General features: G+C 43.6%; 1 protein-coding gene across 3 annotated transcripts in view; it reads right to left on the bottom strand.

The window, feature by feature from the left end:
• ICA1L (islet cell autoantigen 1 like) overlaps positions 1 to 16258 on the bottom strand; it is a 213832-nt gene that overhangs the window by 12021 nt on the left and 185553 nt on the right. For all 3 annotated transcript variants that reach the window (XM_029606294.1, XM_029606293.1, XM_029606295.1), the window contains 2 exons: positions 11457 to 11693; positions 6355 to 6462 (listed from right to left, as the gene is read on the bottom strand). In XM_029606294.1, coding sequence (XP_029462154.1) covers positions 6355 to 6462; positions 11457 to 11693 — 345 coding nt within the window. The remainder of the gene's footprint in view (positions 1 to 6354; positions 6463 to 11456; positions 11694 to 16258) is intronic.

Raw genomic sequence — 16258 nt, forward strand, 5'->3', positions numbered from 1 at the left:
CAGAGGCATGAGTCTTCTACCTCTTTGCCTTCTTCAGCACAGACTCCACCACCACCAACTGGTGGGGAAGCTGACACTTCTCAAAGCCCATGGCCTGCTGCACCAGATACAGTCCATCTGGCCTTCCAGTTCACCGGGGCAATGGAGAGGGGGTGTTCCCAGAGCTGGAGAAGCAGCTCTCAGAAGATCTCTTGAACAGTGACCTCCACTACCTCCTTCAGGGCATCCACAAACTGGAGGAGCTCCAGCATCTTATGGTGGGCATCTTCCTCTGTCATAAGCTGAAAAGGTATGGCCTCAGCCATAGCCTGGACAAAGCCCGCGAAGGTTAGGTCCTCTGGCGGAGATCGATGTCGCTCCTTCGAGGGACATGAATCTGAAGGAAGACCATCGGAATACACCGACAATTCATCGGAGGCATCACCTCCCTAAGGGTCAAAATGGGTCTCAGGCTCACCGAGACTGCCCAGGAAGGCTGGGGGGCGCTGGGTGCATCCCAGGGCAGAGGCACCAGAGGATCTGTGGGTAGCGGGGGACCTGAGGGTCCAGGCACCAGCCCAGGCAGCGCAGGCCAGGGCCCCAGTGGAGCAGAAGGCACAGACAGACCCCTTGTTCCAGAAAGAGTCCCCAAAGAGGACTAGCTTGGATGCCCTATGGGTCATTGAGGGATCACAGGGCGCCAGAAACAGCTGCATCAGGAGGACATTGAGTTGGTCCAACAACGGTTCCACAGTCATCGGGGAGTGCCAGCTCCCTGTCGTGCAAAGTGCATTCCACCATCACGCGCACCAGATGCTCAAGCTCCGTTTCGAAAGCCTCCGATGAAGGGACAGGCTGAGAGGAGAGAGACGAGGCGAGGCCAGTCCCTCCTTGGGATGCCGAGGAGGGTCTGTGCCCAACACCGGAATCAGTGTGGACAGCCCTCAGGCCACCGGACTCGAGGGAGGATCGGGCCTCATCTCGCTGGGGCTGCTTCGGGGGCAGGCGGCAAGCGCCGTGGTCAGCCCAAGCCCGGCACCGTGTGAGGACAGAGACAGGCAACTGTGCTTACGAGACTTCCCATGGTGCTCAGTCTGGTCTTTCTCAGATGCCAAGGACGAGGATCCAGAAGTCCGCGACTTGGAGGAGACTGACACAGGCCGATCCTTGGCGCCCTTCTCACTCAAAGGCCCCAGGGGAGGAGTGGCCACTGAGGGATCGAGGACAAACGGCTCCCCCATGATCCTTGGGCGTTGATGGCATTGATGCCGGAGTGGAAGGATCTGACTTGCTCGATCCAAAGACCTTCTCCATCTTGTCCAGCCTGGCGCGATTACCCTTTGGGGTCACCTGAGCACATAAGTCGCAGTCTCAAACATCGTGCAATGCCCCCAAACACAGGATGCACACTTCATGTGGATCCGTTAAGAACATAGTCCAGGGGCATTGACGGAAGCCTAATGCCACCATAAGGTGCACAGAAGACCGCAAAGGCTTGAAAACTGGTGGACACTGAAGGAGAGGAAAAAAACTCACCGACCGATGAAAAAACCGGTGAACCAAAGAAGAGCACGAGTTCCACCAACATGAGATGACAACAATGCGGAAAAAAAAGAGACTAAAGAAAGACCCCGCATGGACACATGGATAGTGGCATGCTGGGCATGTTCAATGTGCCATCCTGCTTGTCCTAGGAAAATAGTAATTGTCTAGGTTCACAGGTGAGTGTTGCTAGAATGATCTTTGCACCAGGTGCAGTAATGACACCATAACTACGCCTTCAAGTGGAATGTGGAAGGTTTTCTTGCCAACACTAAGATGTCTTCAATGTCAGTGGATAAGTACAAATGCGCTATTGTTGAGCATTCAATATCCATGCCATGAGATTGAGTGAAGTTTGAAGAAGATGAAGGAGTGATTCTTTCTCCTGGGTCAGTAATGTTGGGTTGTTTCCCCAGGCTTTGTGAGAGACATTCTGAAAACGGTACAAGATATGCATACCATGATGGTCTCGGCCATGCTGGGGCCACTAATATTATCCTGGCCCGGTCTTGCATGCATTTTTGTATTGTTTTGGATATGAGTGGAATCAAAGGGAAGGCATAAAGGAGTCCAAGAGACCAACAGAATAGGGCGGCATCCAGAGCTCTTCTGTATAGGCTGGGATGAATGGAGTAAAAACTGGTCACTTTCCTGATCCCTTCCAATGCAAACAGGTCTATCCTAGGTCGTCTTCGTTATTAGAAGAGGTGGTTGGCTATACTTTGTGACAGGACCCACTCGTGTGATTGCAAAACTCTGCAGAGTCTGTCTGCTTCTGTATTTGCAATTCCTGGCAGGTAGACTGCTTACAGAGTTGCCAGGTTGGCTTTGGCCCAATCCCAGATCTTTAGTGTCTCTTGGCAGAGGTTCCAAGAACCTGTTCCTCCTTGTTTATGTAAAACACCGCCACCTGATTGTGTGCATCATTATACTTTTTCTCTGAAGCATGTGCTGGAAGACTTTCAGCACACATTAAATTGCTCTTAAATCTAGTAGATTTATTTGGTAAAATGATTCCTGGGGGAACCAGAGCCCTTGCATTTGAAGTGGGCTCCCCAGCCCCATGTGGAGGCATCTATGGTGAGTATGATCTGATGAGATTGTGGTGGAAACAAGGCTCCCACTTCCAAGACTCCTTGACCAAGGCCCCACTTGATGTCTAGGTTCATGAATTTGGTAATTGCTAGTCTGGATGATAGGGGCTGCAGGAATTGATTCCATTGTGTTCGTAAACCCTACTGTAGACGACACATGTGTAGTCGAGTTAAAGACACCACATGTATCACCGCTGCTAAATCCCCTAGTAGCATCAAAATGTTGTGTACTGACATATAAGTCTTTTGTAGGATGTGGTTTGCTAAGATTTGAAGCTTGGTTTCTCTGTCCTCCAGAAGGAACACTTTGAACTGTAGGGAATCTATTCGAGCCCCTATGAATTGGATAGAATGGATTGGATGCAATTTGACTTTTCGTAATTTATAATGAAGCCTATAAACTCTAGGCAACTATGGTGGACTCTGTGTGGGATCGCAGAGTTTCTTTTGAAAGTGCTTTTAAGAGACAGTCAATGAGGTAAAGAAAAATTCTTACTCCAGAACAGCGTAAATGGACTACCGCCACAGCTAGGCACTTTGTGAAGACTGATTGCTGAGGGTGTGGCGACTGGTATGGGGTTTGTAGGTAGTCCTGGTATGGCTGCTATGATCTTTTTGGGAAGAAAGGTTTTTTATATTGTGAATAGAAACTACATGTTCCAGTTGAATGGTCACTGCCTGCAGAGAGGGACTGCAAAGCGACATTTTGCTCTTTCAGCTGAGTTATTGTTTTTTTCAGCTTTTCTCCAACAAGACTGTCACTTAAACAAGGAAGATTTGACAACTTGTCATGAACATCCTTCTCTGATGCTACTTGCCCAAAGCCATACCACATGCCATGCAGCAATGGAGGCCACTGAGGTTCTTGCTGCCAAGTCGAAGCTTTCATACACTGATCTTACAAGGTGTCAGAGCCCTTCCTCCATGTCATGTAGAGGTTGTGGGGAGGTTGGCTGCCCGCCTTCTGATCTTATATATGGCTTCAATCATTGCAAAGTTTCATACAAATATTGAACCATATAAAATTGGTGGTGCTGTATGCGAGTGGACAGCATGGAACTTTGGAATAACTTCTTACCGAAGTCATCCAATAACTTGTGGTCTTTTCCTGGGGGCGAATTTAGAGTGGTGTCGTGAATTTTTTTGCCTCCTTCATGGCTGACTCCACAACCACTGAATTATGGGGGGAGTTGTACAATCCCGTAGCCTGGTGTATTCTGCAATCTGAATTTGAGATCCAGTTTCCCGGCAATGATAGTTCCAGAAGAGGGAGATTCCCATGCTTTTATTGGTGCTTTTTGTAGCACTGGATGGGATGGAAGAGTGGTGGATTCAGACGGGATTTCTAAAATCTTTAGACTCTCCATCACTTCTGCTCGAGGATCTGGCTCCTTCCTTATGTCTGCATTTAAGGTAGTGCCTACTTTTTCAACAAAAAGTGAGTATGTTACATCCTCTGGAGGAGAGGAGTGCTCTGGGGGTTCCTCTAGTGGATCTGAGTGTAGGCCCATGGAGCTCGCTGGGAACTCCCCTGGAGATGGTCTTACTGGGCCTTTCTGACCATGGGGAAGGTGGCTGTGAAGGTTCCCTTGAAGGGATGAAAGAGGGAGTTCGTTCTCTGCTGCCCCCTGACCATCCTGATGCAGTAATTTGGAGGCATTACTGGCATAACCTGCTCAGGAACTATTGGTCAAATGGGGTACACTGATGGAAAATTTGGTGGTTGAATTTGTGATGAGACGAAATTCCACACAATGTTGGTGATTTATTCCACCCTTGTTGGGAATGATGGTGGAGAGTATGAGGGAGGGTTCTTCTCCAACTGTATGACCTTTTCTTGTGGTACCGCCTTAATAGGTAGTGTGCGCTCTGGGGGCTTTCACCTTGTGAGTCATTGAATCTTTCAGCACCCCCTGTTTGCCTTGGCTTTATCCTGGCCCCTCCAGCGGAGGCTGGTCGGCACTTCTGAGAGTGGGAATGCCATAACTGATCTGGGGAAGATTTGGTCAATCTACCTCAGTCTTCTCATTCTCCTGACAAATGGTCCAAAGTCAGGGCATCCTCTACCCTAAGTCTTGCCATTTTTTCAACTCTGTGCCACTAAACCCTTGGTGACATCAGTCCGCCTTCACAGCAGTTTGCCTGATCCCGGTCCGGGCCAAGGCAGATGTAGCAATAGTTGTGACCATCTGTGATGGACATTATATGGGCACAACTACAATATTTGAACCCAAAAGGTTTTTCTAAGCCATGATGAGCACTGAAAAGTGCTGTTTGGGGGTTTGAGTAAGTGAGTATTTCTTTTTCTGAGGAGAGGAATCGATGAGAGACAGATTCCTCTATCTGTGCTCTGCACAGATCAAAAGGAACTGAGAAGCCTTATTGAATGATTGTTTTCACGGAAATTGCCATGCATGCCCAGTGCCGCTTGATGACATCACCTATGAAGCATGGCTAATTCAGCTTGCCTATTGACGGAAAAAATATTATTCTACTCCAGCTGTCGCGCTAAGCATCTCCCATATTCTCAAAATTACAGAGCAACGTTTTCTGAGTGCACATGTTCTACACAAAACAGATTCGGGTTTGTGCCAGGCAAGGGTAAGTTCACAAATGAAGTTACATTGCTGCTGTGCAGTAAGTGGCCACTTAAGTCTAAAATAAAAATTAATATTTAAATAAAACTGTCAGTACCAAAGAAAAACTCTCAATGCTATTCAAGTGTGTAACAAGGAAAACAATTTGAGTCTCAGATTGTAGAAATCATAAGACCATAAAATTGCAGGCTGAATCAGACCAAAGGTCCATTAAGCCCAGCATTCTGTCTCGGACAGTGACCAATCTGGAATATAAGTACCCAGCATATCCCAAACAGATCATCAGGTTTTTGCTGCTCACTCCCAGGAATAAGCAGTAGCTTTCTTAAGTCTACCTGGCTAACAATGGTTTATGGATTTTTTCCTCCAGGAACTTATCCAAACCCTTTTATGAACCTAGTTGTGCTACGTGCCTTAACCACATCCTCTGGCAACAAATTCCTCAGCTTGAACATTGAATGAAAAAATATTTTCTCCGATTTGTGTTATAGATTGTCCTCTAGTTTTAGTAGTATTTAAAAGAAAAGATAACCATTCCCTATTTACCTGTTCCACCCCATTCATGATGTTATAAGTCTCTATCATGTACCTTTCTTTGTCTTCTTTTCTGCAAGCTGAAGAGCCCAAAACGGTATAGCTTTTCTTCATAAGGAATTTATTCCACCCCTTTTATCATTTTTGTTGCCCTTCTTTGTACGTTTTCTAGTTCTGCCACATCTTTTTTGAAATGAGATGACCTTCATCTCTCAACTCACTTTATTGAGTCAGTGCCTAGGAAATTTTAGATCAAAAGGGGTTTACTTGAAGTGGGGATATGTGAAATGTTCACTTTTACACCATAAGCATTAAATACAGTCTAACTAAGACGAATCACTTTTGTGTTTTTTGTAAATATTTTTTTTTAATATATTTTTATACCTTTTTCTATTATTTTAAATGAGATCCTAGTATAAATATTAAAATATTATATATTTTATTTGTATATATTTTATATTGTGATTGCCTCTGTCATCAAACCATAGTGCAACTGTACCTTGAGTATTATGTGCAGTTCTATTACAGGTAAGATGCTTTGAGTATATCAGTATTCTTTGGAAACATTTCAAATAAATACATCTGTTCACTATAAACACCTCACTTACCCTTGGTGGGTACAGTTGGTGAATTTGGAGGCAGCACCGGTTGAGTTACGGCCTGGGATTGATACGTAGGCAGCACCGGTTCTGAACAAGAGTGCACAAAGGTCCAGTCTGGAAAAAGAACATATTATATTACGGAAGCAACAGAAAATTAGGAACTAGTGAAGCTGTTCTGGTTCTTATTTTATTTTATTTATTCATTCATTCTATTTGACTCACTTATCTAGTCATAGCTCCAAGTGACTTAGAAGAAATTAACAAATTCAGCTTCAACAACAGACATGTTGAAATTAAAAAACTATACATTAATAAATAAATATAAAACCACCAGAAAATTATATATAGAATAGATGTATCCTTGAAACAAAACTTTTAATAAAATCTAACCTGCTGTCATAAATGCTTTCATGTCTTAGTCCTATCAAAACTTCAAAAGTCTGCAGAGGACCGAATTAAGTTAGGCAAAGAGTTCCATAAAAGCAGCCCATAACAAGAAAAGGGCCCTTCTCTTTGACCCATATATTTCACCTCATTATGCAACGTTATGGTCAAACAAGGTTCCTTGCTGACACAGTTCCCTGGCTGGAGTGTACCAGGCTATCTTATCTTTTAAAACTTAGGACATTTATACAATAACTTTAAAAACCTCTCTAAATGACACTGGAAGCCAGTGTATAAAGCATCTAAAACAGGGGAAGTGGAGGTTTCAAGAGAGTAAGAATCCTATGAACTATGGGTTGGGTGACTGTACCTGAGTAGGAAAATTGAGGGTTCAGAAAAGGGTGTATATCTGCAGAACAAGAGACAGCTCTAGCAGACAATGTATATGCACTGAACTGCAGCTGTGATACTCATGATTTATATCAGAAAAAAAAAAAAAACACATCGCCAGCAGGAGATCTGACAACCAGACAAAAAGGATTCATGATGCCAAAACCACATGTGCTGTGGTAAGGCTGAAACTCAGATAGAAGAGAGATAAGAGCCTGTGGGAACAGGAAAGATACTGTTGGGGCAATAGTGGGCTAAGATGAAAACAAACAGATCCAGCTGTCATGATGTGCTGAGATAAGAGGAAAGCTGGTAAACAAAGAAAGAAATTCTCTATATAAACAGCTAATCTATAGGTAGAGAACTGAAGGAGTTCTAACAGTGACTATCAGGGACAGTCATTTATCCTTCCTTCCTGATACTCTATCTTTACTTTGCATACCAATACATGCTTCTAACCGGACTTGAGTACAGTGTCTATTTATCTGTAAACGGGGATAAGCACTGTAAGAAGCCTTCAAAGGCTACTAAAATTATACAGGATCTGTGACTTAAACCCTACAAAGAAAGACTTAAGACACATAAAATATACTTATTGGAAAAAAAAAAAGGGAGGGGGCATTATAGAATCTTTCACATATTTGACAGGCTTCAATAAAATATGGGCAGAAAAAGTCTTTCGTGGAAGAAAAAAGTCATTCACAAGGGATCATGAGAAGAAATTGCAGGAAGGAAGGTGAAAAGAAAACATGAGAAAATATTGCCTTACTGACAGGGTAATTAGCATCTGGAACAGACTACCAGCAGAGGTACTGTCAGCCAAAATCAGGAATTTTAAAATGCTTGAGGAGGGCAAAGAGGTAAAGAGCTTATCAGGATCTTGAATAGAAGACACAAAAAAGGAGGATATACTTGGGACTCTTGGTGGGAGGTGGTGGAAACAGGGTTGAGAACTTGGGGGAGGGATATGTGAAGGGAGCTGGGCTTAGTTTAGGCCAGGGATTCCCATACTTTTCAGAGGAAGTGCCAAATAGGACATTGCAAATCACCAAGAGATCTGGGCAAGGGGCTCAGATTTTGCTAAAGGAGGGTGCTCCCTTCAGATTTTGCTGTGGTAGGCAAGGTGAGTACTCCCCTTAGATTTTGCTGGGAGATGTTTTACTTAAGATTTTATTGTGTTAAGGAATTATGACATCATGTTTGGCCCTTTCATTCATTTGAAATGCTGGAAACAAGAAAACAGGAAACAGTGTTATCAAGAGCATCAATAACAATATTTCTATATTTCTTGGAATTTGGCAACTTTGCCACATCCATGGAAACCTAGGCCCTTGAGGTGGGGGGGATATGTATGCGTGTGCCTATGTACAGTATGTATGAATAACATACTCCATCCTCTCCCTTTCCTCTCCTTTCACTCCCCTCTCACTGTCGCCCTCCCCTTTCACTCACCCAACCCTTTGTGCCCCTTATCTTCTCCCCTTCTTCTTTCACTCACCCCAGACTTCCTCACACCCCCCCTTCTTCCACTCTTACTTTTACCCCTTCCTTCTCACTCACCCATCCCCTCTGTCTCACACACACCCTCTTCCCTCCCCTCTCTCTCACATACCCCTTCCCTCCCTTCAAATCTCATCTGTGCCTTCCCTCCCCTTCTCACTCATTCTCTCTCTCCACACTTTGCCTCTTGATCTTCCACTGGCAAGGCCTGGCCTCCCAACCAGTGGATCTTTCACGGGGTGTGGTCAGGGCGCTCTTCAACTGCTGGAAGGGCCTGGGAAATCCCTCCAGGCTTTCTGCTGCAGCTACGCTTTAAGGTGGGGATGGAGAAAAAACAAATTCTTCTGTGGGCTGAATCTGGCCCCCAAAAGCATGGCAAACTGGAAAACCGAGCTCTATGGGCAGGATCCAGCCTGCAAGCCAAAGTTTGGGGACTCCTGATTTAGGCAATGTGAATTTGTATGCTCATCTGCCAAAGTGGTAGAAAAGTAGAGAAAATGTTTCAATTTAGGGAGACTAGTGGGGTCAGCATTTATCATGTTATTATAATGTTTTACTGCAATTAAGTTATTCCAACTGGAGAAGAAAACAGATTGCTTTTCTACACATCTAATGCTCAAGATTCTCATTCTCTCTCTCTCTCTCTCTCACATTCTCTCTCTCTATTTATATATATATATATATATATATATATATAAATATATATATATATATATATATATATATATACACACACACATACACATACATATAATCATAATAAATGTAATAAAATATATATAGTGCACATAGAAAATATACACACATGCAAATTTGTATCTATTCATAATTTTCCATATGGGACATTCCTTGTCAAGTGGACCAAATTAGAAAATCGTCCACGTAAGACTTCCTTCAAATTCAATAATATTTTGTGTGGATGTTTGCTAGGGCCTCAAACAAAACTATGCAAAACTTTTGGCTGGATCTCTATTGGCTCAAGAGCTAGAGGCAGCTGAATGAAGGTCACTCTTTTAAAGTACTGTGTCCGCGCAACACAAAACTACCACTTTGTTTAAGCACTGTAGCCAAACAACCTTTGATAGGGGCCTGAAATTTTGTGGATTATTACATCCTCTGGGTGCTATGTTCCTCAGCAAACTATATAAAAACTTTTACACTACTGGTCCAGTCAGGGCCCGAATCAAAGTATATGTCAGGAGCAATGAGGAGTTAAAGTAGGCCTTATAATTTCTTTTCTAACATTTTTCACATACTTTGCTGGCCCATAAAAAGGGAAGCAAGCTCACGTTATGTTCCAAATTTTGCAGTGAGACTTACCACCAGGGGTTGTACTAATCCACAAAATTTCAGGCTCCAGAGCGGAGTTCTCAGGCTGCAGCACCTGGACAAAATGGTCATTTTAGGTTGCAGGGAGCACAGTATTCAGAGGTGATCTCCATTCAACCTATGGAGGTCCAGGTAAAAATTTAGTACGGTTTTGTTTGAGACCCTAGAGAACATCCATGCAAAATTTTGTTCGATTTGGAGTAGGTTGAGCGTGGACCCGTGGTCCACTTGATATGGAGTGACCCGCATGCTTATTATTTATGCAGGCACTATTTTATGGAATATGCTTCCAGAAGAGCTGCATGGGGAATCAGATATAAAATGTTCTAAAAAAGCTGAAATCTATTTTCTGAAAGCATTTATATGATTTAAATAAGTTTTAAACTTATTGATTGTACATGTATTTCATTTGAATTAATATTGTCTGCATTTTGTAATGTTTTTATGTTCAGGTTATTTGTGTGTTTTTACTGTGCATGTAATAATATAATCCGCTCTGTACGCAGTGTAGGAAGAAGTGGATTGTAAGAATGGTTAAATAAAGAAATAAAACATATGTGCTATATATATGTCCTTTACTACACATTTTGATTTCATATATGGACACTTGATATTTGGTATAACATGACTTTAGAATTGTCATTTTATGCTTAATCCCGACATGTCCCGAGTGTGGGGATTTCATGATAAAAGCTTGAATCTCATTCCTGAGGCATCCATATAACAACTGTTAGAGCACTATTTCACAAACTTTTCAAACCCAAAACACACCTACATTAATAAAAATGTTGGGTGGCACAACAGGCTCCACAGAGCAGGCAGTGCAAACATGAAGAGGACTCCTATGGTCAAAAGAAGAATTAAGAAAGCACTGAAAACCCCATCAGTCTATCTTCCAAATTTTAAAACAAAGGGAGAGGGGATGAGCCATGATGGACCAGCTCTCTCTATATACAAGTGAAGAAGAGAGACATTGGTGTGGTACAGGAAACTGGCTCAGTTGGTCACCTTGATTGCTGCTCCCAGTGCTCAAAGTGAGTCACATCCAGTGTGACTTGTCTCACTTGTCTCACACTTGTCTCACACAGTCTGAGGATAAGACACAAGCTGGAAGGACTCAAGGGAGAAGGAGGGAGGTTCTGTGTGCCATGAATATACCATACAAAGCGGGTCCCACTTATCCATGCCCTGCATGCTGTAATTAGGAAGAGGAGGAGCTCCTACAAGTTTGAGTCACCACTGTGGTCTCTTATTGCTGTGAGGTATTTAGAGAAGAGTTCGGGCCTGGATCTGAGCATCAGGCAGTGATGATTTTTTCATGGTACACCCGATCTTGTCTGAAGGCACACCGGTTGGGAAACATTGATATACAGTAATCAAAACCTGAACGTTTTGTCTCTGAATAAGCATGTTAAGAGGTTTCAGGGTGTTCTTAATTATTGTTTTCCTGTTTATAGATTAAAAAAAAGATTTTAGCTTTAATGCAATATCTGTCAAGCACTCACTGCTGAAACCTCCATTGGTGTGAAGTCCAAGGTCCAGAAGTTGTGATGGTAAAAATCCAGAGGAGGTTGCTGCTGGCTCTGGTGAAATGGGATTGGCGACAGCTCTTCCCAACACATTCTGGTACTCTTGGCCAGACTCTCCCAATCCTACAGGATTGTTACTCAGCAGATTCAAGAAAGAGAACTCACTCTCAAAGTCCCCACCTTCCAGTGAATCGAGAAGCAAATCTTTAGAAACTGGAGAAGGGAAGAGAAATAGTATGAATGTAACAGATAATCTTTCTTTTTTTCTAATGCATATATTGAGCAGGAATTTAGCTGAGTTTGAATTATGGTAAATAGATGCAGCATGCAGTAGTTGTAGCAATTTAGTTTCATGTTCATCCAGGCTTTTGCTTAGGAAAATTATGATGGCAAAGGCCGCATCTACATTGCAAAACTAGTTTTGACAGCATTTTTTAAAACCAGTTTGTTTCATATTACTTCACCTGAAGCTGAGAATGGTTCAGTCAAGTGTGGTATATAAACATGCACACACACACACTTTCATGCAAAGGTTTAGACACCCCTAAGTTTTATGTTTCAATGATTCTCTATAAGAATAGAAGCAGACATGATTTCCATGGCACAAAGTTAAACATTACCACTTTCTGCAATTTTTAATGCAAAATTACAATTTGCTGATTTTAAGAGATTGAAAATAAAAAAGTGAATATGGCACATGCAAAAGTTGATTCATTACTATTATTTTTTTTAGTTGTTAATAAGGCCCAAAAAGTTGATTGACTCAGGCTTTCAATTAGTCATGGGGGGCCTGACTTATCTGGCTATCTAGTGAGCTGCTGAATATCCGGTTATATTCAGTGGCTGCTAAATAGTCGGATAAGTCAATCTGTGAGCTGGCAGAGGTGGATCAGAGCAGTGCTACTCAGACCAGCCATACAGCTGTTCTAACTTAGCTGGATATAACTTATCCGGTTAAGTAGCAAGATATATGCAGATATTCATCAGCAAAGCTGGGCCGCTGAATATCCCTTGTATCTTAAGGTATTTCTAGCTAAGATACTTATCTGGGCAACACTGATGCCCAGGTTATCTAAATTTTCATACAGCTATTATGTATGCATACACATATACACGATAGACCCCTAATGTCGTCCTCTAACTTTTAATTTGAGGAGGGAACCAGTGTACCTATGTGAATGAAACTAAATCCCCACTCCACTGGATGTAAACCATTATTTGCGCATTCCTAATAGACCATCATAATAGGCGTCATTGTGTGGCAATCCATGCCTGTCAATCACTCTGCCTTATATTTAATCATAGGTCAGTCCATATACTTTTTTTAAGGATTTTTTGGTGCTATAATTCTGCGTGTGAAAATTACTTAAAATGTCCTCTGTACCATTGACACCTTTAGCCAAACATATTATCTTCTTAGTATTTGATACTCTAGTACTTAGCTTTGGGTTGTAAGATCACAACTCCTGCCCTCAGTTCTCCAATCGGATCATCCAGTAATGTGAACAATACCACATTACTGCATTAAAGCCCAACGCTGTACAGGTTTCGGACGGTGTCGTCCTTCCTCAAGGGCAAAATTCGTTACTGCATTAACATGGCTCTCGGCGTTTTTTTCATGCATGAAAAAAACACCGAGAGCCATGTTAATGCAGTAACGAATTTTGCCCTTGAGGAAGGACGACACCGTCCGAAACCTGTACAGCGTTGGGCTTTAATGCAGTAATGTGGTATTGTTCACATTACTGGATGATCCGATTGGAGAACTGAGGGCAGGAGTTGTGATCTTACAACCCAAAGCTAAGTACTAGAGTATCAAATACTAAGAAGATAATATGTTTGGCTAAAGGTGTCAATGGTACAGAGGACATTTTAAGTAATTTTCACACGCAGAATTATAGCACCAAAAAATCCTTAAAAAAAGTATATGGACTGACCTATGATTAAATATAAGGCAGAGTGATTGACAGGCATGGATTGCCACACAATGACGCCTATTATGATGGTCTATTAGGAATGCGCAAATAATGGTTTACATCCAGTGGAGTGGGGATTTAGTTTCATTCACATGCATACACATATATACATACACATGCTAAATAGATAGCTTTTCATTAAAGGGAAAAGAGAAACACTGGTTGAAGCTGGGAAACTCTACTCTTTAAACACATCTTTTATTTGAAACTAGTGGTACCCCGCCACGCGGTGCAGTGGCAGAGTCAGGTTCTTTTCCCTCCCTCCCCCTTCCCCTTGCTCATTTACCTCAGTCACTCACCCCCCCTTGCCTCCCCTGTCCCCACTCCAACTCTCTCCCCTCACACTCACCTCTCCCCTCATTCTCCCTCCCCTCACTGTCACCTCCCACCGCCTACTGCCTACCCTGCAGATCAGAAAACTTTTGTCTTTCTATTTCTGTGGGAACCCCCCCACCCCCCAAAAAAACCCCCCAATCCCAACCCTTTAAATCAAATAATAACCCACCCCTCCTGCCCCCCCCCCAAGACCTGGGAAATTAAAATTGTTGGTGCTACATGTGGTCTGTCCTTGGGCGTCTGTGCGCATTATGTAGCCAAATAGGGGAGTGCCTAACCAAATTTGTTTTGTGGTCTGGGGAGGGCTATTTTGGTGCGTTCCCAAGATCGTGCAAGTTTAGTGTATGTATTTGTGTGTGAACCTCCCCCTTCCCCCAAACAACAACCGTATGAGAAAAGTTCTCTTAAACTAACCACCCCACACTCTCCTGCCCCCCCTCCCCCAGCCCTGCGAAAAACAGTAGCCCACCCCCCTGTCCCCCCAGAGTTGCCGAATGAATGAAACCTGCCCCCCCCTTGTGACCCCTCCCCACGATGTTCGCAATAAATTCATTACCACCCTCCAGACCCCCCGAGACCTGATAAAAATGTCAGTCGGTGGAGCGGGCGTTCAGGAGCGGTCCGGGAGCGATGTATTGGCGTTGGTCCGTCGGCTGCGAGCACTGAAATGGGTTCTGACGGCCCTTTGCCCTTACTATGTCAGTGGGGTGGAGCAATGGCAGCGGTAGGTCCTCTGACATAGTAAGGGCAAAGGGCCGCCAGCTGCCAGTCCTGAAAATGGCGCCAAGGGGCCCTCGCCCTTACTATGCCACATGGGCTACTGCCACCATTGGTGTCCCCGAGTGGCCTAGTAAGGGAAAGGTCCGCCAGTGCCATTTTGATTGCTGGCAGCCGACGTCCGTAGTGCATGCGATGTGTCCCGGACCGGTCCTGGCCCCCCGCTGGAGCAGCCTGGACTTTTGTCCGGGTTTGTGCTCGGAGGGTGTGGGAAGTAAGTAAAAATGGCATGTGCGTGGGGGGTGTGAGGAAGGTGTTTTTGTGTGTGGTGGGAGGCTGTGGGAAGTAAATCAATTCGGCATGTGTGTGGGGGTGTGTGAGGAGGGTGGTGGGTGTATTTTATCTGTAAAGGAAATAGTGATCTTCCGGCGAAAAAAGTGCGCGAATGTGTTAAAATGGAAGTAAAACGTGGACCTGGACTGGTGAAATGATTAGTGTAGCGTGTGTTAGTGTAAGGTGTAACAGATGGCGCTGTTTTCTGGAAAAAATCTTTAAACCTATTTTACCTGTCACAGGTGTGACATATCTGTAATGTAAGTACAGAAGAACCTTCCTGTATGCGAAATGAAGGTTGTGTCCAAATTTGAAAGCAATCGATTCAGTGGTTTCTGAGATTAGCGATTTTGTCCAAACTATTTAACATTTTTATTTATATAGATAGAGCTTAGTTTTATCAGGTCAGCTCACGACAGAAAATAAAATTGGCCCTGACAAAACAAATTAAGTAAAAAGTATTTTTCTAATATTGGGCCAACAATTTGGAATAAACTTCCATTTTATCTTGTGGAAATGTTCTACATTTACTACCGTACTTCCAAATTTAGCTTTAGGAATTAAGTACACTAGTTTACTACTACAGTATCTATACTCAGTTTCAACTAGTTTATTTGAAATAGCTCTCCCCACCTACAAAATAGTATCATATTTTTTGAGGCATGGTCTAGTGGTTGGGGGCATTGAACTATGATGGACGAGAAGTTCTGGTACATGAGTTGAAAGACTTCTTTTGCCAGACTTCGACTGTGGGCAAAACACTATCTCCCTATGCTCCTGAAAAGAAGTTGTTCACCGAGTCACGTGATGCTGTGAGGGGAGAAGTCGCACATTTTCCCTTCTCCGCGCCCTTCGCCCACCATCTAGACCCATCCATCCATAGGGGACCTTGAATTTGTGCTGCTTAAGCCCCTCTGTTCTTGCACGGCGGTGTGGTAATTTTTTGGCCTCAATGACTTCCCGACAAGCCAAGAAAGAGAGAAAAGGAAAAAGAACGGGGGAAGACTGCAGAAGGCCCGATTGAAGGGGAGGAGCAACCCCAAGACGCTAGCTTGCCGGCGAGCATGGCGGATATCAGGGCGGCGATGCAAGAAATAATTAAACCTGAATTATTACTAATCTCTTCTAAACTCACGGAATTGACCAGCTCTATTCAGACCTTCGAAACGCGTGTTGAGGAAGCAGAGCGCAGGATTTCCGATTTGCAAGATGGCCACCACTCGATGCAACAGGAACTTACCTCGCTCAAGCAAATGGTGACCAAGCATGCAGAGCGTATGGAGGATTTGGAAAACCGCTCGCGGCGCTCCAACCTCCGTTTCGTCGGTTTACCGGAAACCCTTTTGGATCACGAATTGCCTAAGTTTCTGGAATCCTGGCTTCCCTCTGCGTTGGATCTGGTGCTACAACACGGAC

Source organism: Rhinatrema bivittatum, chromosome 6 (genome assembly GCF_901001135.1).
Source record: "Rhinatrema bivittatum chromosome 6, aRhiBiv1.1, whole genome shotgun sequence".
Taxonomy (NCBI): domain Eukaryota; kingdom Metazoa; phylum Chordata; class Amphibia; order Gymnophiona; family Rhinatrematidae; genus Rhinatrema; species Rhinatrema bivittatum.